This window comes from Halichoerus grypus, chromosome 3 (genome assembly GCF_964656455.1).
Source record: "Halichoerus grypus chromosome 3, mHalGry1.hap1.1, whole genome shotgun sequence".
NCBI classification, from domain to species: domain Eukaryota; kingdom Metazoa; phylum Chordata; class Mammalia; order Carnivora; family Phocidae; genus Halichoerus; species Halichoerus grypus.
Genome location: NC_135714.1, coordinates 489648 through 515798, shown reverse-complemented (window position 1 = coordinate 515798; position 26151 = coordinate 489648). Strand labels below are relative to the sequence as shown.

General features: G+C 53.4%; 2 protein-coding genes and 2 long non-coding RNA genes across 5 annotated transcripts in view; 2 read left to right on the top strand and 2 right to left on the bottom strand.

The window, feature by feature from the left end:
- The first annotated feature begins 1495 nt into the window (after positions 1-1495).
- SPON2 (spondin 2) lies at positions 1496-5812 on the top strand. The gene is made up of 6 exons (XM_036070156.2): positions 1496-1727; positions 2128-2353; positions 2577-2800; positions 2874-3065; positions 3798-3978; positions 5069-5812. The coding sequence occupies exons 2-6, from the start codon at positions 2131-2133 to the stop codon at positions 5251-5253; spliced, it is 1005 nt and encodes a 334-aa protein (XP_035926049.1). The 5' UTR covers positions 1496-1727; positions 2128-2130; the 3' UTR covers positions 5254-5812.
- LOC118521561 (uncharacterized) lies at positions 5803-8767 on the bottom strand. The gene is made up of 5 exons (XR_004910194.2): positions 8579-8767; positions 7739-7901; positions 7599-7663; positions 6995-7095; positions 5803-6262 (listed from the first exon to the last, which is right to left on the bottom strand). It is a non-coding gene; the product is annotated as an uncharacterized LOC118521561 (long non-coding RNA).
- A 5960-nt stretch (positions 8768-14727) lies between these two features.
- Positions 14728-26151, top strand: part of LOC118532140 (transmembrane emp24 domain-containing protein 11) — a 19801-nt gene continuing 8377 nt past the window's right edge. Inside the window, exon 1 of the mRNA XM_036086535.2 lies at positions 14728-16103. Coding sequence (XP_035942428.2) covers positions 15980-16103 — 124 coding nt within the window. The 5' untranslated portion in view covers positions 14728-15979. The remainder of the gene's footprint in view (positions 16104-26151) is intronic.
- The window catches only part of LOC118532141 (uncharacterized), a 20462-nt gene continuing 10457 nt past the window's right edge, over positions 16147-26151 (bottom strand). Inside the window, exons 2-4 of one of the 2 annotated variants that reach the window (XR_004915581.2) lie at positions 18218-18412; positions 17719-17841; positions 16147-16668 (exon numbers count right to left, since the gene is read on the bottom strand). This is a non-coding gene — a long non-coding RNA (uncharacterized LOC118532141). Of the gene's footprint in view, positions 16669-17718; positions 18413-26151 lie in introns of both variants that reach the window. The other variant, XR_013446225.1, reaches the window with a different exon arrangement.

The following is a 26151-nucleotide window of genomic DNA, read 5'->3' as shown; positions in this document are numbered from 1 at the left end:
GCCTCACATCACGCCTCCCCTCCCCAGGATCCTTGAGCTGCAGAGGCTTTCCACATGGGTGTCGGGGTGCTGGGACCAGAGCCCCCTGTAAACTGGGGCAAGCCTGAGGCCACGGCCACCACTGGACAGTGCGTGAGCAAATCGCAGCAGGAGAGCTGGCTGCAACTCAGCCCTGGGCCCATCTCCTGCTTTCTCTCCCCCCAAAAAGCCACGGCTTCTCAAGGAGAACAAGACACAGGTGCACAGAGAGCACCTGCCTTTTCTGCTCACGTTCTCTCCCGCAGGTGCGGGACTCTTCCAGAGGCCGCAAGGCCTGTCCTTGCCGGGCTGGACCAGCCCCGCACCTCCCGCCCGCTGCGCGGGGTCACATGTGGAGGCCCAGCTCTCGGCCCACAAAGCCAGGCAGAGAGAGCTCTGCACAAATGTAGAACCAGACCACTCTTTTTTGAAAAATATAGTTGTTTTTCATGAAACATTATGCTATTTATGTGAACGTATTTTCATTTGTAAGTGAGTTAATACGTATTCTGAACGTTTCTGTTAGGATTTCAAATACGGTAAGTATTGACAGCTGTAACCCACACACACGAAAGCTCTTTGGGGCTCTCAATGATTTCTAAGGGTGTCGGGGGTCCTGAGACCAAAAAGTTTGAAAACCCCGAGTGAGGATGTGCTCAGCCTGAGGACCTGCCGTCTATGTGGCTATGCAGGCAGGCTGCTCTTGTGGCCTGTGGGATGTATTTGAAATACAGCTCAGGTCATTTGTTTTTGTGTGCGTTCTATTCCTGTTGATTCTATTTATTCTGTCCCTCTCCTCCCGCCCCACCCCCCCAACCACCTCTGGAATGTTAACAGTTCCAAAAATCATAATGCTTTCTGTTTAAGCTTGAAAGCTCCCTGGGCAGTTCTGATAAGTAAGAGCTTCCTTTCTGTTCCCAGACCCCATGATTAGGGTTCTAGAAATATTTTCGTGACCGTGAGCAGTGACCAGCTTTGGTCGTGTCCCCCTGCGTGCCAGGTGTCCATGGAGCTCTACCCCACGGAGGGAAGTGGGGTGGGGGCCCTGGGCCACCTCCCTGTCCCAGTGAGCCTTTCTGGAGCTGGGACAACTCTACCCGAGTGGTTCTGGCTCCCCTCTAGGGGTGCCCTGGCCAGCCCTGTGGACGGTGGCTCTGTGCACGCTGACAGGCTGTGTGTGCCAAAACCCAGCTCCCCAAGGCCAGGGATGCCTGAACTGGGAGCCCCCACTTCTCCAGTTCCTCTCCAACACTTGGACTAGCGTCAGGCCAGGAATGTGGCCCCTGGGGTCCCACCCTGCCCGGAGGGTGTAACACGCTGGCGCTCCCCAGCCCAGCTCCCCTCCCAGCCGAGACTGCGACAGTACCTCCTGGGAGACACTAAGACGGGTTTGTTGGGAAGGGGGAGCGGCAGGGAGAGGAGCCGAGGGCGGGGAGGCGGGAGGGAAAGACAAAGAAAGGGGTGCGGCAAGTGGCAGGCGCCCGAGGGAGGAGAGTGACCTCAGCGCCAGAGAAGCATCTGCTCGCAGAGCGAGGGCGGACCGCACTGGAGGAGCCCCTTCTCTCCCTCTCCCCGTCCGAGCTTCGGCTCTCTGCAGCGGCCGTGGCCGGCCGGGGGGCTGTCCTGGGCGTAAATTGGAGCTCTGGGCTCCCTCGGGGACCATCTGCCGCCCACAGCCCAGCTGCCAGCCCTCCTGCCGCTCCTGCTGGGTGAGTACGCGTGTGCGCCCCTGTCCCCATCTGGAGGCGCTGGGCCTCCTGGCACTTTCCTGGGCCCAGCAGCCCGCAGCACCCCAAGAGGGAGGCCTGCGTTTGCTTGTGTCATCCCGAGCACAGCGAGGCTGAAGTGTACCCTCCAGGTTCCTGGGACTCAGGGATGCTGCCCCGGGCACGGCTGAGACCAAGCCAGGGCTCCGAATCTGCTGGGCTTGGGATCCAAGTGTAACCTGACACGGCTTGGCTTTTGGGGGCAGGACAGGGGTCCCCCTGAGCCTGATGGAGGTGGGAGTGCAAAGGGATGTGTGGGGGGCGCTGAACTCTGGGAGGCCCCTGCCCCTCCCCCCCCAAGGACCAGGGGTGCCAGCTGGTGGAGCTCTCCCTCTGCTCCTAGGTCATGGGAGCCCCAAGTCACACCACCACCTGGGGCAGGGCCCTCTGGGCCCTCCTCCTGACCACACTTGGCTCTGTGGCCAGCCAGCCGCTGGGGGGAGAGTCTGTCTGCACGGCCCAGCCCCTGGCCAAGTACAGCATCACCTTCACGGGCAAGTGGAGCCAGACAGCCTTCCCCAAGCAGTACCCCCTGTTCCGACCCCCCGCACAGTGGTCCTCCCTGCTGGGTAAGTACAGCCCCGCTGCCCGGTCCCTCCGGTCCGGCAGTGACCACCCCCCTCAAGCGCTCCACCACACTTCCCAGTGTGCAGGGTAGGCACGCTCATCCCAGTTTCCTGCAGCGCCAGAAATATCTGCGGAGCACGTCCTGCTGTGCTTGGGCCCTGGCCCCGGGGCGCCGGGGATGTGCGCTCCCTCGCGCGGCGGCTCACACTCCGGCCTCGCGCGCAGGGGCAGCGCACAGCTCCGACTACAGCTTGTGGAGGAAGAACCAGTACGTCAGCGACGGGCTCAGGGACTTTGCTGAGCGGGGCGAGGCCTGGGCCCTGATGCGGGAGATGGAGGCGGCCGGGGAGAAGCTGCAGAGCGTGCACGAGGTGTTCTCGGCGCCCGCCGTGCCCAGCGGCACCGGGCAGACGTCCGCGGAGCTGGAGGTCCACTCGAGGCACTCGCTGGTGAGCCCAGGCAGCGGTGGGGGGAAGGGGCTGGGCCGCCGGCTGCCGGGCTGAGCACCCGCCCTCCCCCCAGGTGTCCTTTGTGGTCCGCATCGTCCCCAGCCCAGACTGGTTTGTGGGCGTGGACAGCCTGGACCTGTGCGATGGGGACCGCTGGAGGGAGCAGGTTGCTGTGGACCTTTACCCCTACGACGCCGGGACCGACAGCGGCTTTACCTTCTCCTCCCCCAACTTCGCGACCATCCCGCAGGACACGGTGACGGAGGTGAGGGGGTGACGGAGGTGGGGGACGAGAGCCCTCCACCAGGTGGCTCTTGGGCCAGTGCGCAGCCTCATCCCTGACCACAAGACGCCAGTCTGCAGGCGGCTGCTCTTCGGGGAGGAGGGCCCAGGCCGCCACCCAGAGGCCTGACCCTTCCTGCTGTTTCCCAGACCTTGGGCCGCGCACCCCCGGAGCCTGCGGGAGCCTGGGGCGTGGGGAGTCCTGAACTGCCCGGGCCCACCCCGCGGCCCCACCCCGAGGCTCCACCCTGCGGCCCCACCGCACGGCCCCACCCTGAGGCCCCATCCTGAGACCCTACCCCGAGGCCCCATCCCGAGACCCCACCCCGAGGCCCCATCCCGAGACCCCACCTCGAGGCCCATCCCGAGACCCTACCCTGAGGCCCCACCCCTAGACCACACCCCCAGGCCCCACCCCTAGACCACACCCCCAGGCCCCACCCCTAGACCACACCCTGAGGCCACACCCCTAGACCACACCCCCAGGCCCCACCCGAGGCCGCAGCCCTAGACCACACCCCCAGGCCCCGCCCCTAGACCACACCCCGAGGCCCCACCCCTAGACCACACCCCCAGGCCCCACCCCTAGACCACACCCCAGGCCCCACCCCGAGACCCCACCCCGCGGCCCCACCGCACGGCCCCGCCCCCCGCAAGCGCACACAGGCGGCTGGGTGTCCTCTGGCCGCCGCCCACACTGCTGCTCTCCCCGCAGATAACCTCCTCCTCTCCCAGCCACCCCGCAAACTCCTTCTACTACCCCCGGCTGAAGTCCCTGCCCCCCATCGCCAGAGTGACCCTGGTGCGACTCCGGCAGAGCCCCAGGGCCTTCGTCCCGCCCGCCCCAGGCCCCGCGGGCGCCGGCGGGGGCAATGAGATCGTGGACAGCCTCTCAGGTGAGTGCGTTGCCACCCCTCGGCCAGGACACTGCAGGCTCCCCGCCCGCTCCACCGCCATCCGGGGCGCCAAGCGCGCAGACGCCCGGGGGGCCCTGACGCCCCGCGGGCTGCAGGGGATAGAAGCGCCACCCAGGTTTGCGGGCCACACAGGGACCCGTGACAGGGCAGCTGTCAATACTGACCCCCGTGTGTGAGGCCCTTCTGTCCCCCTCTTACAAAAATCCTTAACGGTGAGTGGCCACCACGTTGAAGCAGGAAAGGACACTCGGGGCCAGAAACTGCCCCAAAGGGACTGTCTTTGAAGTGTCAATGACACCTCAACACGCTCCACTTTCCAAGGCCACACTGGTCACCTGCTCCCCACGAGGGCCAGTGGTCCAGGGACCAGGCGGTGTCCATCCACCCAGATGATGCCCCCCAGGGGAGTCCCACGTTGAGCCGAGGTGGCAGAGCTGGGGAAGGTGCCCGTCCAAAGCCAGGCTCCTGAGTGTGATGTGTCCTCTCGCAGGATGCTGGGGGTCCTGGGGGTTCAGAGCACTTGGTGCAGGACGATGGGGGTTCGGAGAGATTTGGGATTTGGCTGACTGACCAGTTAGCTCTTGTCCATTTGCCCAGAAGTGAGTGGTAAACCAGGCCCCTGTCAGTGGCATCCCCGCGTGTGGCCCGTGTCACGGCCGACGGGCAGGACACCACTGAACGGATCCCTCTGTGCCCCCCACCCCACCCTGCCATGAGCCGGCGTGGGGGCGCTCCCACTGAAACACAGAGCCCCCTGCAAGCCCGGCTGCATCAGAGTGGGTTTCTCAGCAGCGGGATCCTTCCCTGCCTCCAGGGCCTTGTGCTCCCACTCCCCACTGCCAGAGCTGGCCTCCCAGGGTCCCTGAGGCAGGAGATGCAGGGGCTCAAAGCGTGGAAATGTTCCCTCCAGGCGTCGCGGTGGGGTGTTGCCAGAGGTGTGACTGGTGGTCTTGCAGCCGGCTCTGAAGTGCACTGATAAATCCAGCGCTCCCTCCCGACTCGGATGAGTGGGCCTGTCTCGCACAAGGAATGCACACGTGCTCACAGGCCTCTCTTGTGCTTGGTCCAGTTCCAGAAACTCCGCTGGATTGCGAGGTCTCTCTGTGGTCGTCCTGGGGGCTGTGTGCAGGTCCGTGCGGGAAGCTGGGAGCCAAGAGCAGGACTCGCTACGTCCGCGTGCAGCCTGCCAACCACGGGGCGCCCTGCCCGGAGCTCGAAGAGCAGGCCGAGTGCGTCCCGGACAACTGTGTCTGAGGCCAGAGCCCTGCGGGCCCTCCACCCTGCGTGGGGGCACGCCCGGTGGTTCAGCGGGCCAAGGGGGGCTTTGTCCGGCAGGCCTCCGAGCTCCAGCGCTGACCGAGCCCTCCGCGCACACGTACCTTCGGCTGCTGGAGGCAGCAGGACGTGGGGAGAGGCGTCTCCTTTCAGCAAGCTTTCCTCTCGGGCGCCCGGTCCTGGGACCCACTCTCATGGGTGAGTTCAGCCCCGAGGTTACAAGTCTCTGCGATAAATCCACTTCCTGCTGGTCGGGGGTTGTCTGCGTGCAGACAGTGTGCCCACAGCGCCCACGGGGCCACCTGCAGGAGGGCCACGCACCCCGGGCCCAGGAGCCCCAGGACAGCGGATATGAAACACCTCGGACCTGCTGTCCCCGGGCTACAGGCACCCACGCCCCCGCCTGCCCCGCAGGCCGAGGCTGCCCCGGACAGGTCACGCAGGTCAGGTGGATAAAGGAGAGCAGGCTCGGACATCTCACCTTGGCATTGTCCCATGACCCGTCTCCCTGCACGTGAATAAAGACTGTTTCCTGACATCAGGGGCCCTCGCCTCGCATTTCCTGGCAGGGCGCTGGGAGGGCCACCCTCCCACTCCCGAGTAGGGTCTCCGCTGCATGGAGGGCATGCCCGAGATTCCCAGAAGGGCACTCAGCAGCCTCCGAATGGTGTGAAGGTGTTCAGACCCGCCGCACGCCAGTGTGTGCTGCTGGTGGGACTGGCGGGGAGTTCACAGGAGCACATGTGGCTGCCTGTAGCTGGTCCCCGCCCCTGGCCACTGACCGCGGAGCCCCGTGGCCTCATAGAGATGCCCTGAGGGCTCACTGTTCATCAGCCCGGGCCCTTGTCTGAGCTCAGGGGTCCCAGCCTCGCCCACCAGCACAGATCCCATGTGGGCCCTGGGGCTGGGCTGGCCCTTCAGAGAATGACCAGGAGACGGGAGAAGCCTGCTCTCTGTTCCTTGGGACCCTTCCAGAACATTCTTCCTCCTGCTTGGACACATGCAGAATCAGATCCAACAACTACCCCCTCCCCCCTCCTGTCCACCGCCCTCTCCCCTCCCCCCTCCTGCCCACTGCCCTCCCCCTCTCCCCTCCCCCCTCCTGTCCACCGCCCTCCTGCACTCCCCCTCCCCCCACCCTTCTGCCCACTGCCCTCCCCCTCTCCCCTCCCCCCTCCTGTCCACTGCCCTCCTGCACTCCCCCCACCCTTCTGCCCACTGCCCTCCCCCCACCCACCTCTCCCCCTCCTGTCCACCGCCCTCCCCCCTCCCCCCTCCTGCCCACTGCCCTCCCCTCCCCCCTCCCCCCTCCTGTCCACCGCCCTCCCCCTCCCCCCTCCTGCCCACTGCCCTCCCCTCCCCCCTCCCCCCTCCTGTCCACCGCCCTCCCCCACCCCCTCCCCCCTCCTGTCCACCTACCTCCCCCCTCCCCCCTCCTGCCCACTGCCCTCCCCCACCCCCTCCCCCCTCCTGTCCACCGCCCTCCTGCATGCACTCCCCTTCCCCCCACCCTCCTGCCCACTGCCCTCCCCCACCCCCTCCCCCCTCCTGTCCACCACCCTCCTGCACTCCCCTTCCCCCCACCCTCCTGCCCACTGCCCTCCCCCCACCCCCTCCCCCCTCCTGTCCACGCTGCACTCCCCCCACCCCCCCTCCTGTCCACCGCCCCCTCAATGCTCCTGCTGATTCTTGGTCACTTCCACACAGAGGCCCCTCTCACCTCTGCCTCTCTGCTTCTCAAGGTCACATCTTCCCGCTCACACGTCTCCCATCTGCTCTCTCTGAGGGGCATCTTGGATCCCTGAGTGCTCAGACCTCCCGCTGATGAACCATCCACACCCCTTAGAAGCTTGAGCAGGACAGCACGCCAGCCTTGCACACACCCAGGGCCGACCCTGCATGTTGTCTCCCCTCTCTCGTCCCCCACTTGGTCATTCTCAGCAGCCAGTGTCTCCCCCGCCTATCTTGGGGGATGCTTCTCTTGGCCTCCCCTTCCCCTTCAGGTCCTCCAGCTCCTGTGCCCGCTTCCAGCCACACACCTAGAAAGGATTCTCCCCATTTCCTGTTCCCAGTGTCTCCCTCCACACGGGAGTCCCCGCTCTGCTCTGCGCCGCTGCACCCGGGGTCCACGCTCCTTGCTCTCTGTCCTCTCCCTCTCAGCAACAGGAGGTTTGACCCCCACCCCCACCCCCACCCACTACCCCTCCCCCCACTGGAGAGGCGGTGCTCCTTCCCCATCTCTTTTGAGATGGTGCTCCTCTGGCCCCTGACACCCCTCCCCGTGAGCTTGATCTCAGACCCCTCTGCCCTCTATTGTTGCTCACCTCCCTGGACCTGTTCCTCTCTCCAGAACACATGTAAATCCCCAGAGGTCGCCTTGACCCTTGACCTAGGGGAGGAAGAAGTGAAAATAGCTGCTTGTGACCCCTTTTCCCCCAACAGGGAGTAGATTCTCAGCCAATACCTTGGGTGTGTCCTGCTGAACAGACTCGGGGTGTTCACTAAGAGGAGAGACTCGTCGGAGAGATGTTCTTAGCAGATGTTCCCTGTGGATCTCTGGACACGTCATCTCGGGGCACAACTGAGATACTTCACAATACCGCACTTTCCAGCAGTGGGCTGCCAGCCTGCGTTCCTCAGAGGCAATGTAGAAACAAACACCCTTTACGTCACGCACTCACATTAAGGATAAAGCAAGGAGCCAAAAGACAAGGGGACGATGCCAGGGTGGGACGCACCTGTGAGGGGAGAACCTGCCTCCCGATCTGGGCCAAGGATGCACGGGCAGAATGTGTCTGACCCTGAAGGCTTGCAAGCCCGGGGAAGGCTTGGATGGCACATGGTGGCTCATTTGGTTCATTTTCAGCTCTCAGTACAGTAGCAGCTACCCATACGCATCCCCCAGCCCCACCCCCATGTCCTGCCACCGCGAACATGTTTCGGGAGCGGCTGGAACACAGCTTGCAGGAACCAAGGTGGGCAAAGAGACCCTGTCCTCGAAATACTGGGGATTTGTTCTGTGACAGCTGATTGCTGCTTCTAATAACAGAAGTGCAGACAGAGATGGGCACCATTGTAGTTGCCCACCACTGTCCCCCTCCAGCTGACGTAACTTCCAGGGAATTTAAAGGGAGAGCACACTTTTCTCCCCACTCCCCCTATATTTCTCACTTTTTTCCTCTTTGGGGAGCTAAATATTAAAGACAAGGACATTCAAAAGCAACTGCATATATAAGGGAAATTAGAAAGTGACCATGCATGTCCAGGGAAAGTCTCAAAAAGACCTAGGAAGACCTTAAGTTACCCTCAGACTGATCCTCAGCACAGAAACAGCCTATGGCAATCAAAGAAAAAACAAAAGGGTGCCTGAGTGGCTCAGTCAGTTAAGCCTCTGACTCTTGATCTCAGCTCAGGTCTTGATCTCAGGATCATGAGTTCAAGCCCTGTGTAGGGCTCCACTGGGCATGGAGTCTATTTAATAAAAAAAGAAAAAACATAAACCTTGGGGAAGGGGGAGAATCTGATTTTCAGAGTTACCACATTATTACATTCAAATGTCCAGTGCTCAACAAAAAATTGCAAGGCATACAAAGACAGAGGAAAGTATGGCCCATTCAAAGGAAAAAAGTAAATCAGTAGGAACTGCCTCTTGAAAAAAGTCTAATGGCAAACATACTAGACAAAGACTAAAACAACTGCTTTAAAGATGCTCAAAGAACTAGATAAGACTCCCTCCTTATCAGTAATTACTTACATATAAATGGATTAAATTCTCCAATCAAAAGACAGAGATTGGCAGAATAGATAAAAACACATGATCCAACCATAGGTTGTCTACAACAGACTCACTTGAGACCCAAAGACAGAAATAGATTGAAAATGAAGGGATGGAAAAATATACTCCATGCAAATAGTGACCAGAGGAGAGCACGGGTGGCTACACTCACATCAGACAAAATAGACTTAAATTCAGGAATGGTTACAAGAGACAAAGGACAGTATATATTAATGACATTTCAGTAAAAGAAAATATAACAATTATAAACATTCACACACCCAATGACAGACCATCAAACTATATGAAGCAAAAGCTGACGGAATTGAAAGGAGAAATAACCAGAGGTACGGAACAGCTGGAGATGTCAGTCCCCCACTCTCAGTAGTGGATGAACAGCCAGACTGAGGATAATAAGGGACCAGAGGACTAACCCCAAGCAGCCAGCCAGACGCAGCAGACACACAGAGCACCCGCCCAGCGACAACCCCACACGCGTTCTCACGGGCACTCGGGACAGTTTCCGGGACAGACCATGTGTGAGACCACGTGGTAAGTCTCAGTAGTTTTTATTTATTTATTTATTTGTCCGAGAGAGAGCTAGAGCGAGTGCACAAGCAGGGGGAGGAGCAGAGGCAGAGGGAGAAGCAGACTCTCCGCTGAGCGGGGAGCCCGACGCGGGACTCGATCCCAGGACCCTGAGATCATGACCTGAGCCAAAGGCGGGCGCTTAACTGACTGAGCCACCCAGGCATCCCAGTCTCAGTAGTTTTTAAAAGGTCGATATCATACAAAGTGTCTTCTCTGGCCACAACAGGATGAAGATAGAAATCAGGAACAGAAGGAAAACTGGAACATTCACAAATTTGTGGAAATTAAGTAACATACTCTTAAATCAATTGATCAAAGAAGAAATCACAAGAAAATTAGAAAATACTTAGAAACAAATGAAGATGAAAAATCTTCAACACAACAAAACTATGGAATGCAGTGAAAGCTATGCTAAGAGTTAGGGGAAATTTATAGCTATAAACATTTAAAAATAGAAAAGATTTCAAATCAGCAATCTGAGTTTACTACTGAATGAACTAGGAAGAAAAGAACAGACTACACCCAAAGCTAGTGGAAGGAAGGAAATAATAAAGATGAGAGTGTAGATAAACAAAATAGAGAATGGGAAAACAATAGAAAAAATCCATGAAACAAAAAGCTGCTTCTTTGAAAAGATCATCAAAGTTGACAAACCTTTAGCTATATGGGCTAAGAATAAAAAGAGAGAAGACTCTGATTACTAAAGTCAGAAATGAAGTGGGAACATTATTACCGATTCTACAGAAATAAAAAGGATTGTCAGAGTACTGTGAAGAGTTGTACACCAACAAATAACTTAGACAAGTGGACAAATTCCTGGAAACACAGAACCTACCAAGACTACATCACGGAGACACAGAAAGTCTGACTAGACCTACGACGAGTAAGGAGACTGAATCAGTAATCAAAAATCTCCCAAAGAGCAAAGCCCTGGACCTGACAGCTTCACAGGTGAATTCTGCCGAACATTTAAGAAGAATTGACACCAGTCCTTCCCAAACTTTTCCCAAAAATTGAAGGGGAGAGACACTTCCCAACTCATTCTGTGGGGCCAGCCTTACCCTGATACCAAAGTCAGACAGAGACACTGTAAGAAAAGAAAACTATAGACCAACATCCATGATGAACACGGATGCAAAAATCCTCAACGAAATACTAGCAAACAGAATTCAGCAGCACGTTACAAGGATTATATACTGCAGCCAAGTGGGATTTATTCCTGGAATGCAAGTATGGGTCAATACATGAAAACTGATCAGTGTAATATGCCACATCAACAGAATGGAGGGGAAACCACATGATCATCTCAATATGATGTAGGTCTGCAAAGCATTGGACAAAATTCAAATTAATGTAGAAAAGCATTTGACAAAATTTCATGATAAAAACACTCAACAAACTAGGAACAGAAGGGAACCACCTCCACATAATAAAAACCATATAAGAAAACCCACAGGAAACATCATACTCAACCGTGAAAGACTGAAAGCATTTCCTCTAAGATGAGGAACAAGGCAAGGCTGCTTGCTTTCACCACTTCTCTTCAACATGGTGCTGGAAGTTCTGGTCAGAGCAATTAGGTAAGAAAAATATATAAAAGGCATCCAAATTGGGACAGAAGAAGTAAAATTATCTCACATATAATTTTACATGTATAAACCCTAAAGATGACACACACACAAAGCCTGCTTAGGACTAATATATGACTGTAGCGCAGTGTCAGGAGACAGCACACAAAAACCAGCTGCATTTCTGTACATGAACAATGAACCATCTGAAAAGGAAATCGCAGAACAGTTCCATTTACAATCGCATCAAAGAGAAGAAAATGCATAGCAATTACCTCAACCAAGGAAGTGAAACACTTGGACGGTGACAAGTACAAGCCCCTGCTCGGGGAGCTGGGCGCCGTCAGTGAATAAAGACACACCCCATGTCCGTGGTTCGGGGACGAGATGCGGCTGCAGTAGCCACGTGACCCTCAGCGGCTGCAGGTTGCCCGCAGCTCTTGCCGAAATCCTAATGGCATGTTTTTCAGGAACAGAGAAACCCATCCTAAGGTTCATATGGAATCTCAAGGGACCTGGAAGAGTCAAAACAATGTTGAAAAAGAACATACTTGTTACTCCCACTTAAAAGTCTGAGCCTGAGTCGAAGGAAGCCTCCGCCGCACACGCTGGTCTCCGGGGAAGCGGCAGGAAGAGCCAGCGAACCCTCACCGCTCAGTTGACGCAGCAGCAGCGTGGGGCCCAGCGCCCGGAGCCGAGGAGTCGCACCACCCGGGACCCCGAGATGCGTGTGCACGTGGAGTGTGTGCCGGGCACTGCGCCCGCCCCGGGATGCGGCCTTGTCCTCGGGGATGCTTGGAAGACAAAAGGCTGGCTGAGGGGAAGTCGGGCCCAACAGAATAAAAGATTTAAGAGACATCTGGATCCTGTGTAGACAGATTCAAGCGCATCAACAGCAAAAGACCTTCCCAATCAGGGAAAACGGACTACGAACTGGCTCCTGGATGACAGTAAGGGTTATTATTAATTTGTTAGGCAGTCACAATGGCTTGGTGGCTAAGTTGGGTATTTTTTAAGTCCTTACGAGTTAGCTCATCTGGATAACGGCTTCAGGACATCAGGCTATAAAACAGTAGTGCAAACATTCTTGCAGTCAGCACTTTGCACACACATCACTTGATCTCCACAAGCCCTTGATAAAGTGGGTACTATTATCATTCCATCTTCACAGATGAGGAAACCAAGGCAAAGAGCAATTACGGAGCTTGCCCAGGACCACACGGAAGGTCCGTGGCCAAGGAGGTGAGCCCAGACAGTGGTCCTGGAGTCCAGGCATGGAAGCACCACACGATAGTGCTTCCAAAGGGAGAGCATTGAAATCACTATGGCCTAAATGTGTCTCCTCAAATTCATATGCTGGAATCCTAGCCCCCAATGTGATGGTGCTAGGAGGTGGGACTGTGGGCGGTGATGAGCTCATGAACATGGAGCCCCCGAATGGGACCGGTGCCCTCACAAAGGACTCACAGAGCTCCCTCACCTCTCCCACCACAGGAGGGCATGGAGAAGGCGGCTGTCTGCAACCCAGGAATAGACCATCCCTAACCCCACCATGCTGGTACCCTCTACCCTCCTGAACCGTGCAAAATAAATTCCTGTTGTTCTGATATTTTGTCATAGCAGCCCAAACAGATTAAGATGATGGCCAGGGAGGGATACCGAGGTGGAAGGCACAAGCCAGTAGGAAGGAACAGGCTGAAGAGGCACCCACTGCCTTGCACAAGGGACGCCTCAGTGTGGCTCCACCCAGAGCCAGAAAAGCCAACAGCTGCGCCCCCCTCCCCTCCCCATGTCTGCAGGGTACCAGGCGCAGAGCTAAGGGCCTCGGTTGCTGGTCCCATCTAAACCTATCACGGTGCTGCGAGATGGCCTATACCACCGTTTTCCTGTGTCATGGATGACAACCAGGGTCAGCCAGCCTGTCCGTGCTCACACAGCTAAAACACAATTCAGTGCATAGCAACTGTTTTCTCAACACGTCTCCTGAGGCAAAGGAAGCAAAAGCAAAAATAATCAAAATAAAAAGTCTCTGCACAGCACAGGAAAGAATCAACAAAACTAAAAGGTAACCTACAGAATGGGAGAAGATATTTGCAAATAACATATGCAATAAAGGGTCAGTATCCAAAATATATAAAGAACTGATACAACTCAACACCCAAAAACAAATAATCCAATTTAAAAATGGGCAGGAGACACAGACAGACATTTTTCCAAAGAAGACAACCAGATGGCCAACAGACACATGAAAAGATGCTCAACATCAGCCATCATCAGGGAAATGCGAATCAAAACCACAATGAGATCCCACCTCACACCAGTCAGAATGGCTAAAGTTAACAAGTCAGGAAACAACAGATGTTGGCGAGGATGCAGAGAAAGGGGAACCCTCCTACACTGTTGGTGGGAATGCAAGCTGGTGCAGCCACTCTGGAAAACAGTATGGAGGTTCCTCAAAAAGTTGGAAATAGAGCTGCCCTACGACCCAGCAATTGCACTACTGAGTATTTACCCCGAAGAATACAAAAACACTCATTCCAAGGGATACCTGCATCCCAATGTTTATAGCAGCATTATTTACAATAGCCAAGACATGGAATTAGTCCAGTGTTCATCAACTCATGAATGGATAAAGAAGATGTGAGATATATATATATATATATATATATATATATATATACACACACACACACACACACACACATATACACAATGGAATATTATTCAGCCATAAAAAGAATGAAATCTTGCCATTTGCAGCAACATGGATGGAGCTAGAGAGTAATGATGCTAAGTGAAATGAGTTAGTCAGAGAAAGACAAATATCATATGATTTCATGCATATGTGGAATTTAAGAAACAAAACAAATAAGCAAAAGGAAAAAAAAAGAGTGACAAACCAAGAAACAGACTTTTAACTATAGAGAACACACTGACGGTCACCATAGTGGAGGCTGGTGGGGGGCATGGGGGAAATAGGTAGTAGGGATTAAGGAGGGCACTTGTTGTGATGAAAAAATAAAAATGAAACAAAATGAAATGAAAAAAGACGATGTTACAGGAAGAAACAATGGAAAGATATCTCTGAGGCTGAACATAGACTTTTAATAGAAATGCTGTTTTTTCAATAAATTCTAAAAATTGCTAAAAACATTCAGAATCAGGATGCTAACACATAAGAACTCAAAGGTGACTAAAAATAAAAAGGAGAAGTATTTCAAGAAATGACCCTTCCACATGCCAAAGTCACTCCTACCCATAATCGAATAAGAAAGTCTCTCCTATTCCAAAGTATCTTCCCCACCCATTTGGCCACCCACTGCCTTCCATTTTCGCATCACATTTCTTTAATTTTTTAAAATTTATTTTTGTTGGGGCGCCTGGGTGGCTCAGTCATTAAGCGTCTGCCTTCGGCTCAGGTCATGGTCCCAGGGTCCTGGGATCGAGCCCCGCATCGGTCTCCCTGCTCGGCGGGAAGCCTGCTTCTCCCTCTCCCGCTCCCCCTGCTTGTGTTCCCTCTCTCGCTGTCTCTCTCTGTCAAATAAATAAATAAAATCTTTAAAAATAAATAAATAAATAAATAAATAAAATAAAATTTATTTTTGTTTTTTATTTTTTGCCTTTTTTTTAAGTAGGCTCCATGCCCAGCGCAGAGCCCAAGGTGGGGCTTGAACTCACAACCCTGAGATCAAGACCTGAGCTGAGATCAAGAGTCAGATGCTCAACAAACTGAGTTGCTCACGTGACCCACAGATTTCTTTAATTTAATATGCTTCGGGCTCCTGTAAAAAGTAAAAATGAAAGTAAAAAAAAATAAAATACAATTCAGTGAAACATCCCAGGGCATAGAATGCCAATTTTTTACCCCAAACCATGATGCTGTATTTCTCCATTTCCCCGCTTGTCTCAAGAGTGTTCATAATTACTTGCTGAAGCATCCACTTGACAGCGCACCCATATTTTTAAAGACAGAGTGTGAAATCCATGTGAGCTCCGTGGTCCAGTTCCCTGTACTCTTGACACGTCAAATTCCCAGTTTCCAGGATGCAGTTACTACCCTCTGAGCTCCTAAGGCGTCACCAAGGCGGGGGGAGCTGGGTGATGGGTACAGGGGAACTCTCTACTATTTTTGCAACTTTTTCTGAGTCTATAAATATTTCAAAATAAAAGGTTTAAAAAGAAATCATTGTATGACAGAGCTGGAAGGACCTATGGGACCACACTTGGTGATTTCAACTTCCTCCTTTTTGCAAGAAAACAGACTTAGAGTCTCATCTGTGGTGAGGCCTCAGTTAAACTGGGGCTCCCACCTCTTCCTAGTCCACACTGACCTCCCCTCCCCTGCACCCTTGTCCTTGGTTCTCACCCCCTGGCCTGATGCTCACTTCCTCCTCCCTCACCTCCTGCCAAACAGTAGAAACAACCACAGAATGGCCAAGTTGGTTGGGTCAGGATGGCACAGCGCGGGCTGGTGCTGGGCACATGCTGGGCTCGGTACTTAGGGCTTCTCTTCAAAATCCTTAAAAAATAAGAGATCAGAAGAAACTTTGACGTCACTGCGCTTGGAAAGGCCCCAAGGTTCAGACACCTTTTTATCTTGTTCCCTGGGATTTGCGGCAGTCACCTGCCTACGTGTTGCCACCATATGGCCCTTCTCACAGAAATCAATTTGCAGAATTATCCAACGAGCTGCAAGCACTCCATGGGCAGTACCACTTGTAATTGATCCATTTCGAGGAAAGTGCTGCGAGGAGTGGCTAAAGCAGCAGAGATGCAAACGTTAACATTTGTCTTAAGTTTTCATTTTTCACTTTCAACTGCTTTTTATTTCCACGTAGGGGAACGAGAGGAGAAATGCATCATGGAAGACATTCCAAGCGACACACTGATAACAGGTATGTACGACGTGCTCCATTGAATGTTGAACTCAATATGCCATTTTATGGTACGACGCTAATTTCTTGGTGCATATATTACTTGGTGGTGAGTTTCACGCTGTATGGTTTCCTCTTGAGACAGTTTGTCGAGTTATGCGAACCTAACATGGAAATAGCCTTTGGAGTGAATTGCATTAATTCATAAACCAGGAAACAAAGATACAACACCACAGCATCCAAGCCTGATTTGTTTTCCTGGTTGTCAGCTTTCCTTAAGTAAAAGAATTTCTGATACCATTAATCATGCTAATTAGGGTTGAATTCTCAAAAGATAAGTGATGTCTCCGGCCTGGTCCAGTGCAACCGTGCGAAACAGCAAATGTTGAAGTGTCTCTGAGCCTCAGCCTCTGCAGCCCCACGCGCCCGCCTGGCGGCGAGTGGTGCTGGACGTGCACACATGTGCAGAACCGAGACTACTTTCTAAGCGGAGTGCCCGTGAATCCGGCTATCGGCACAGTGACTGCTGCACATTTCCCACACTGCCACCAAGCACATCTCCGCGTGGCTGAGCTTAACTGGCCTCCTGAGAAAGAAACAGGTGCCCATGGGTTTCAGAATTGTATGGCAAATACAGTATATTTAATGTTCAAATCCAATTGACATCAAATTCCCTGATTTCAATACAAAAGAGGAAAAAACAGCAGAATCTAAATCTAGTAGTATTCTCCGTAAGAGCCGATCGTGTATTTTTACGTCCAATTCTAACTTACATTGACTAGTGCCAGGTTCTCCTCTCCATTTGTCTTAGCCATTACGTTTGGGTGTTTTATGGCAGAGAATATGGACCCAACCCGCAGAACTTCAAACGCATACAGAGAATCATGGCGCCAAAGCCAGAGACGGCAGTGTGAGGCCGGGCTGGGGAGGAGCAGAATGGGCAAAGGGTGGTGTGGGGATGCCCACGGCTGCTGCAGGAGGAAGCAGTGTTTGGGACTGTGCGGTGCGAGCAGGGCGGCCAAAGAACCCTGTGCCCTTGGGCAAGCTACTGAACCTCTCGCTTCATTTGTCAAATGGGATAAAAATAATAATGATACCTGCTTCCTCTTGTCGTGATGATGGAATTAATATTTGCAAAGCTCTTAGAATGCAGCCAGACACACAGAACATACTCTGAGTGTTGGCTCATGCCCCCTGACCCCAGCTCTCTCATCCCAGGGGACGTGTGACTCTTGGGTGAGTAGCTCTGTGGCTGCTGGTAATATAATAATAATAATCTAGATTGTCAAGAATGGAAAAAGGGAGTGCGGACTTTCTGGGGGAGAGATAAGAGGAGAGGGAGGGAACTTGGTGGGGGCAGCTGTTCTGATGAGCTTTAAACCACCGCTTGCTGGTCCTTGGAGACGTTCTTCAAACAAGGCTGTTGGTCGTTTGTAAGAGGCAAGCACCGAGGGGAAGAGCAATGTGCCAGGGAGCACAGGGACCATAATGTGGGAGACTGCTCATCAGAAAGAAAATAATTAGAATTCGGAACCAATGAAATTTTGCTCCTGGATGGTCCTGCTCAAAAGGTCCCTGGATTTGATTCACTTTGCCAAAGTACCCAGGGTTTCTGTTTTTTCTTCAGAGTACAGACCTTGTTAGAAACAGGAGACAGGAGAAGAGGAGGGCATCACCAAGTTACAGGTCAATCTCATTCGTCCACTAGAGCAGCTCCAACCTTGTCTTGTTTTTTATTTTTGTTTTTAAAGATTTTTATCTATTTATTTGACAGAGAGAAAGAGAGAGAGCTTGAGTGGGGGGAGCGGCAGAGGGAGAGGGAGAAGCTGTCTTCCCACTGAGCAGAGAGCCCAACTCGGGACTCGACCCCGGGACCCTGGGATCATGACCTGAGCCGAAGGCAGATGCCCAACCCACTGAACCCCCCAGGTGTCCCATCCAACCATGTCTTCATGGGAGACCACACCACTCCTCAGGGGTGTCTCAGCTCAGGCACCCTCGGAAGCCGACCCTGAGCCAAGGATTCTAGTGAGGAGATGCTCTTAGGAGACAGAGGGAAAGTAGCCAGGCCAGGTGACATTTCAGGTGAAGCCCAGAGTCAGGCTGAGCCGGGGGCGGGGGGCCCAGGAACTTACGGTAATACCGCGGACGTACGACTCTGCTCTTCCATCGCTGAGGAGACACCCACAGGAGCGATGGCAGGCTGTCGGGGGCAGGCACCCCCCATGGTCACTGCAGCACCATCCACAGCAACCGAGCGCGGAGGCTCCCAAGTGTCCATCAGCAGACGGACGGAGAGACGGAATGCGGTATCCACACAATGGAATGTGCTTTAGTCACAAGAAGGAATGAAATAAGTTACAATGAAATTCTGATACTTGCTCCAAAGGGATGAACCCGAAAGGCATCATGCCTGCCGAACCACGTCGCCACGGAAGGACCAGCCCTGCGCGGCTCTACGCGTGTGAGGCCCCCGAGGGGAGCTGGATTCAACAAGCCAAAAGTAGAGCAGAGGGGACCAGGTGCCAGGGAGGGGCACTGCTTAAACGGGGACAGAGTTTCTGCTTCAGAGGATGGAGACGTCTGGAGAGCGACGGTCGTGATGGTGGCACCCCAGTGTGAACACATCGGATGCTACTGAGCTGGGCACCTAAAAAGTGGTTAAAATGTTAAATTTTGTTACATGTATTTTACCATGATTTTTAGAACATTAAAACAATGGATAAGATATCCCCTGTGGTGTGTCCCACCTCCTGGCAGGTGTCGTCCCACACCACCCACTGGGCAGGGGTCTCTAAGGCTCACGGTCCCTTCCCACTCCCTGCTCCCCTGCACAAGGCGCTCCTCGGAGCTCACAGGTCGCAGCAGAGCCCGGGGCACGCAAACAGCTGGGGCAGGGGCGCGGAGGGTCCAGAGTGGGGCGGCAACAGCGTCCTCGTGGCTGCATGCACACGGATCATGGCGGCTGTTTCTCCTGGTCGAGGAAATGCGCTTCTGCCCCCAGACTGTTATAATTTCGCTTGACACCTTGCCTTGCCGCAAGGGCTTTGCAAACACCCACAGTTTCTACGGACACCAGTTCGGGAGAAATGCCTGCACTTCCAATCATTTCTCCTCAGTGACAAAACGACAAGTACCCAAGAATAAATGTAAGGGTAACGATGTGCACGACCTGCTCACCGAAAACCGCAAACCAGCATGGAGGACGAGCTTGCGCTCATGGGACAGAAAGATGGGCAAAGATCAACAGACACTTCTTAAGGGAGGAGACCCAAGCTGCCAGGAAGTAGATGGGAAGGTACTCGACTTCACGGCTCGGTGGGAGGGCACAGAGCCAAGCCCAAGGAGATGCCGCACCCCCCAAATCGTGTGGAAGCAGGTCAGAGCCCTCACACACCAGGCCACGGATTTCCCCACTAGTACCGGTTTCCCCGTGGTCCAGGTGAGCACAGGAAACTCGCGCGGAGATGCAGACGTGTGTCCACAGGCCTCAAAATCCTCACGGTGGCATGATCAGCAACGGCCAGAAACCGGACGTGGCTCAGATGCCCATCAACAGACAAACGTAAAGTAGTCGCCTCTGCCCACAGCGGACTGCGAGCGGCCGCACACCGCGTGGTCCGCATGCCCGCGACAGCACACACGCTGGCCGGGAGGGGCTGATGCGAGCTTGCACACAAGACGCCTCTGTCCTCACAAGGCCCGGGCCCGTTACCTTCGGGAGGCAGGCGGCGAGTGGGGGCGGTTGGGATGCTGAGGATGTTTCGAGCAGGGCGGTTCTGTGGGGATGAGTGGCTGAGCTACACTCTGATGATGAGCGTGGGACGTGCGTGTGCGCCTCCCGTCTGCCGCACCCCACCTCGCCGTGCTCCCTCCACACGGAATCTCCGAACGGTTCACAGCTTTGTAGGGAAACAAAGGGTCCTCGGGAGCGTTCCCCTGGAGCGTTCTGGAACACATCGCTCTACATTCGTAACCACTGCTGAGGGCGCTGGGGGTCAGCCCGACGATTCGGCTTTTGAGCGCCACCCGTATGCCTTCATTCCTTTGCTCACGCATCAGACGCTGACTGCAAAGCTCTGGGCTCAGCACTGGACAAACAACACTGGATCTTTCTTCAGCTCTCGGAATACACTAGACTTGAGGTTACAGAAGAGTGTTTAAGTACTAGAAAGGTGGTCGCAAAAAACTGGGTGGAAAAATCAGGTTACAGATAGTATATACAGTATGATTTCACTTTTTGTAAAATAGGTAATGTGTACTTATAGGAAAAAGACTAAAGGATAATCCTGAATACCAAAAACCTCTAGAGGGGATTTTTACTTACTAAGCTTTTACTAAAATGCATTTTACTTGTCTGAAACCAACCCAGTGGTCCCCGGTCCCAGCCCCAAGGACTCAGAGTCTGGGGCGGGATGCACGACCACACCAGAGGTCACGGGTCAGGGCTGAGTGCCTGACCAGCTGTGCTCCGGGTCCCCGGGAGACCAGGAGAGGCATGTGCCCGCGGCCTGCCTGGCACCCGGCAGCTCCCGACCAGGACCCGCTGAGAGAAACAGCCACGGAGGGCGCCTGGGAGGCCGGCTCTGCACGAACCACATCTGGGCTTTAACACGCACGCACACGCAAGCACACACATGCACGCACACACACACGCACGCGCGCGCACACGCTCATGAACACACACACGCACACACACTCCAAGACCATGGGGTGAGTGCTGTAGCTTGAGGTGAGGGGGCCAAGGCCCTCGATTTGGAAATCAAGCTGAGTTTTAACCCTGGCTTGGCCTTTTATCAGCTGATGGTTTCCGATAAGCCGTTCAGCGCCTTCAGCCTCAGGCCCCTCACTGGTACGCGTGGGTATCATTCTCCCCACGTCACAGGGTTGTAGGGTTCAGTGGGAGCTGAGGGAAGACACTGCACATGAAAAGCCCAATAATAAGGTCAGAAATCATTGATCAAGTGTTTACACAGCGCTTAGGACACGACCCGCTAAGTTCTGCATTAAACACGGACTCTTCACACGCTAAGAGACCATTACTACCCTGGCTTGATCCAAGGGGACCGTGAAGCGCAGCGCAAGGCAGGGCCTTGCCCGAGTGTCCCTGCTCCTAGCCAGGAGGACGCGTGGTGAGAAGCAGGACAAGGCAGCCTGTCCCCTCTGGAAGTGCTCGTCCCCACGCGGTGACCAGTCCCTCGGCGGCTCCTGGTGAGCGGTGCTTCTCTGCTGCCATCTGGTGGCAGCCCAGGGCCACGACACCTCCCGCCTTCCGTCCCCTCCGGCCTCTGGGGCTGCGGGGGGCTGCGGGGGGCTGCGGGGGGCATGCTCAGGGCCAGCAGAAAATGGCAAAGCAAGCAGAAACCACTCTCACTCATTCTGATAACTCAAGGCACTATGCCAGGAACACTGGCGTTTTAACAATGGGCCCGATTGGCACTCATTCATTCAAAATCTCCGTTGAACATGTCCTGTGGGACACTCACTCATTCACAAAACCTTACTGAGCCAAGCCCTGCCCTCAGCTTCTTGTCGGGCCCAAGAGGCCCACGAGAGAGGAATGCAGTGCCCCCTGAGCTCTAGCCCCTCACAGAGTGCAGATGAGGGGACTGCCCGGCTGCTAGAAGACCCGGCATGCTGACAAGACTAGTCCAGTATGGGCAAGTGTGGGGACAGCAACAAGAGGAAAGTCCCAGAGGAATGGGGGGCGTGCCCACCACCCCAGCAAGAGGCAGGGCGCCAAGGGAGCGTTGCAGAGGGGTTAGGGCACTTGGCGGTGCGAAGACCGAGATGCTGACCACTCCCATCGGAGAGGCGGTGGGAGGGTGCTGGAAGCGGGCCAGGAGGAAGATTTGGCGTGTTTCACAGGATGGGAAACACCGGAAGCTGAGATTTCCAGGTGGCCAAACATTTGCAAAGTGGTCCACCCGCCTGGCCTTGCGCTCCTTCCAGAACATTCAGCTGCTTCAGCAAAGGGGCCTGATCATGTTGGGGGCTTTCTTGCTCAAGTTGGTGAACGTTCCATTACGTCCTGGAAAGGAAACGCGGATTCCGCTCTCGGGGGGCGTGCTCTGTGATGTCAGGTCGGTCCTGCTGGTTGGGGTGCTCAGCCCTTCTACCTGTTGGCTGGTTTTCCCTCCATTTCCCTCCATTACTGACCACAATTGTGCATTTGTCTACTTTTCCTTTCAGTTGTTTTACTTCATGTGTTTTCAAACTGTTTATGCCTTTACGATGGTTGTCTTCTGAGTGAAAGGACCCCTTTATCATTATGTAACGTCACTCTTTGTCCTTGGTAATTTTCATTGCTCTGAAGTCTACTTTCTCTGATACTTATAGAACCACTCAAGCCTTCTTTTATTAACACCAGAATGGTATGCCTTTTTTATCCTTTTACTTTTAACTTTTTTATATCCAAAGTGACTTTCTTGTACACTACATAATACTTGGGTCATTAAAAAAATCCACTCAGACAATCTTTGTCTAATCTCTGTTTAGACCATTTACATGTAATGTAATTATTACATGTATATTGTCAGGATTTAGGTCTGCTATTTTATTATTTTTTTTCTTTTTGCTCTTTTTGTTCCCATTTTCCATTTTCTAGCTTCCTGTGGGTCACTTGAATGTTTTGTAATATCCCATTTTTGCTTTATCTATAGTATTTTTCACTATATATCTTTGTATAGTTTTTATTAGTGGTTGCTCTAGGGACTACAATACGATACGCATACTTACCACAGTCTACAAGGATCCATATTTTGTCATTTCAAGAGGAATGTAGAAACCTTATGACCATGTGCCTTTGCCCTCCTCACCCCTTATAATATAGTTGTCTTAAATATAATCTCTACATACTTTGAGAACCACATCAGACAATATTTTATATATATATATTTAAAGATTTTATTTGATTGACAGAGAGAGACACAGCGAGAGAGGGAACACAAGCAGGGGGAGTGGGAGAGGGAGAAGCAGGCTTCCCGCAGAGCAGGGAGCCCGATGCAGGGCTCGATTCCAGGACCCTGGGATCATGACCTGAGCCGAAGGCAGACGCCCAACGACTGAGCCACCCAGGCGCCCGAGACAATATTACATATATTGTTTGCTTTCAACTGTCAAACAATTTTAAGAACAGAAAATGCTCTGTTGTCATTTCCCTAGTTACTCTTTCCATTATTTTCTCTTCATTCCTCGTGTTCCAAATTTCCTTATCGTTTTCTTTGAAGAACTTCCTTTAGCAATTATTTTAAAGCAGGTGTTCTGGTGAAAAATTCTCTTAGTTTTCCTTGACCTAAGAATATTTTGCCTTCATTCTGAAGGATACTTTTCGTGGATAAAGTGTGTTTGACAATTCTTTCGTCAACAGGCGCCACTTCCTCTGGCCTCCGTGTTTCTGATGAGAACTGTGCTGTCGTTCAAACTGTCATTCCCCTGACAGTGATGCAGGGTTTCGCTCCACTTTCCAGATATATTTTTTTGTCCTTTAGAACGGAGTCTGGGGGCAGGCGGGGGGCTCCGGCCCGACCACCCCCGGTCAACCGCACACCCAACCGGAAGAGAGGCACCCGCTCCCGGATGCTGCCATAGCCACCACTCTACCGTCCCAGCAGGAAGAAGGAAGGTTTCCTCCTCCCCCGGCAACAGCCCAGCCAATGAGAGACTGCCACAGCCCGGCCAATGAGAGACTGCCACAGCCCGGCCAATGAGAGACTGCCACAGCCCAGCCAATGAGAGACTGCCACAGCCCGGCCAATGAGAGACAGCTACAGCCCAGCCAATGAGAGACTGCCACAGCCCGGCCAATGAGAGACAGCTACAGCCCGGCCAATGAGAGACAGTCACAGCCCGGCCAATGAGAGACAGCTACAGCCCGGCCAATGAGAAGCTACTGCAGTTCCCGCTCTCAGTTTACCCGAGTGGACTTCGTGCGTCCGGCGCCCTCCCTGTCCCCCTTCCTCCTCTGCTTAGCTCGGCCGACAGCCCTGCGCGTTCGTCCCGGTTTGTCCGCAGCGACGCGCGGTTTGGCCGAAGTAGCTGGCGCTGTGCTCTTAGGTCCCGAGTCTTTAGTTCTGAGACACTCTCTTCCGTAGCCGGGCTGGGAACTCACACCACGTTCGGAGCCTCGGAGCCTCCGAGCAGTAATTCCTGGGCTCCGTGTCCGGCTGCTCGGAGGCCGCTGGGGCTGCAGAGCAGGCTGGAGGGTCCGGTCTCCAGCCCCCTCCTCCCTGGAGCCCCGTCGATCCTGCGGTGCAGGGGTGCTGCTCCTCCTGTCCTTCCCTCAGCGCAGCTTCCCCCGCAGAGCTCGTGTGGGGCAGGCGGCCTCAGCGGGGCCGATCCCGGGGCGGATCCCTGGGCCGATCCCGATGTGGATCCTGGGCTGGTCCCGAGGCAGATCCTGGGCCAGTCCTGATGCTGATTCCTGGGCAGGTCCTGAGGCGGATCCCCGGCTGATCCTGAGGTGGATCCCTGGGCTGGCGGAGGCAGCTTCCCTCCCATTCTTTACGTTCGGGCACAGAGTGCCCTGCACGCAGGCGGGGGAGGCGCATGGGGGAAACACTGCGTTGGGCTGAGTCGGCTTTGAGTCCTGAGGGTCACAGCCAGCCTCCTTTTCCACCTTTCAGAGGCTTCGGGTTTCACACATTGTAATTAGAGGAGGCATGCGGTGGAGTGGACTTAGTCCATCTTCTCTAGAACTGTCAGCAATACTTTTTTTTTTAATTTAATTTATTTTTTTTATTATTATGTTATGTTAATCACCATATGTTACATCGTTAGTTTTTGATGTAGTGTTCCATGATTCATTGTTTGTGCATAACACCCAGTGCTCCATGCAGAACGTGCCCTCCTCAATACCCATCACCAGGCTAACCCATCCTCCCTCCCCCCTCCCCTCTAGAACCCTCAGTTTGTTTCTCAGAGTCCATCGTCTCTCATGGTTCGTCTCCCCCTCCGATTTCCTCCCTTCATTTTCCCCTTCCTATTATCTTCTTTTTTTTTTTTTTTTTTTTTTTTTAACATATAATGTATTACTTGTTTCAGAGGTACAGGTCTGTGATTCAACAGTCTTGCACAATTCACAGCACTCACCATAGCACATACCCTCCCCAGTGTCCATCACCCAGCCACCCCATCCCTCCCACCCCCCACCACTCCAGCAACCCTCAGTTTGTTTCCTGAGATTAAGAATTCCTCATATCAGTGAGGTCATATGATACATGTCTTTCTCTGATTGACTTATTTCGCTCAGCATAATACCCTCTAGTTCCATCCACGTTGTAGCAAATGGCAAGATTTCAAATTTTTGATGGCTGCATAATATTCCATTGTATATATACACCACATCTTCTTTATCCATTCATCTGTCGATGGACATCTTGGCTCTTTCCACAGTTTGGCTATTGTGGACATTGCTGCTATAAACATCGGGGTGCATGTACCCCTTCAGATCACTACGTTTGTATCTTTGGGGTAAATACTCAGTAGTGCAATTGCTGGATCGTATGGTAGCTCTATTTTCAACTTTTTGAGGAACCTCCATACTGTTTTCCAGAGTGGTTGCACCAGCTTGCATTCCCACCAACAGTGTAGGAGGGTTCCCTTTTCTCCACATCCCCGCCAACATCTGTTATTTCCTGACTTGTTAATTTTAGCCATTCTGACTGGTGTGAGGTGGTATCTCATTGAGGTTTTGATTTGGATTTCCCTGGTGCCGAGTGATGTTGAGCACTTTTTCATGTGTCTGTTGGCCATTTGGATGTCTTCTTTGGAAAAATGTCTGTTCATGTCTTCTGCCCATTTCTTGATTGGATCATTTGTTCTTTGGGTGTTGAGTTTGATACGTTCTTTATAGATTTTGGATACTAGCCCTTTATCTGGTATGTCATTTGCAAATATCTTCTCCCATTCTGTCGGTCGTCTTTTGGTTTTGTTGACTATTTCTTTTGCTGTGCAAAAGCTTTTTATCTTGATGAGGTCCCAATAGTTCATTTTTGCCCTTGCTTCCCTTGCCTTCGATGTTTCTAGGAAGAAGTTGCTGCGGCTGAGGTCGAAGAGGTTGCTGCCTGTG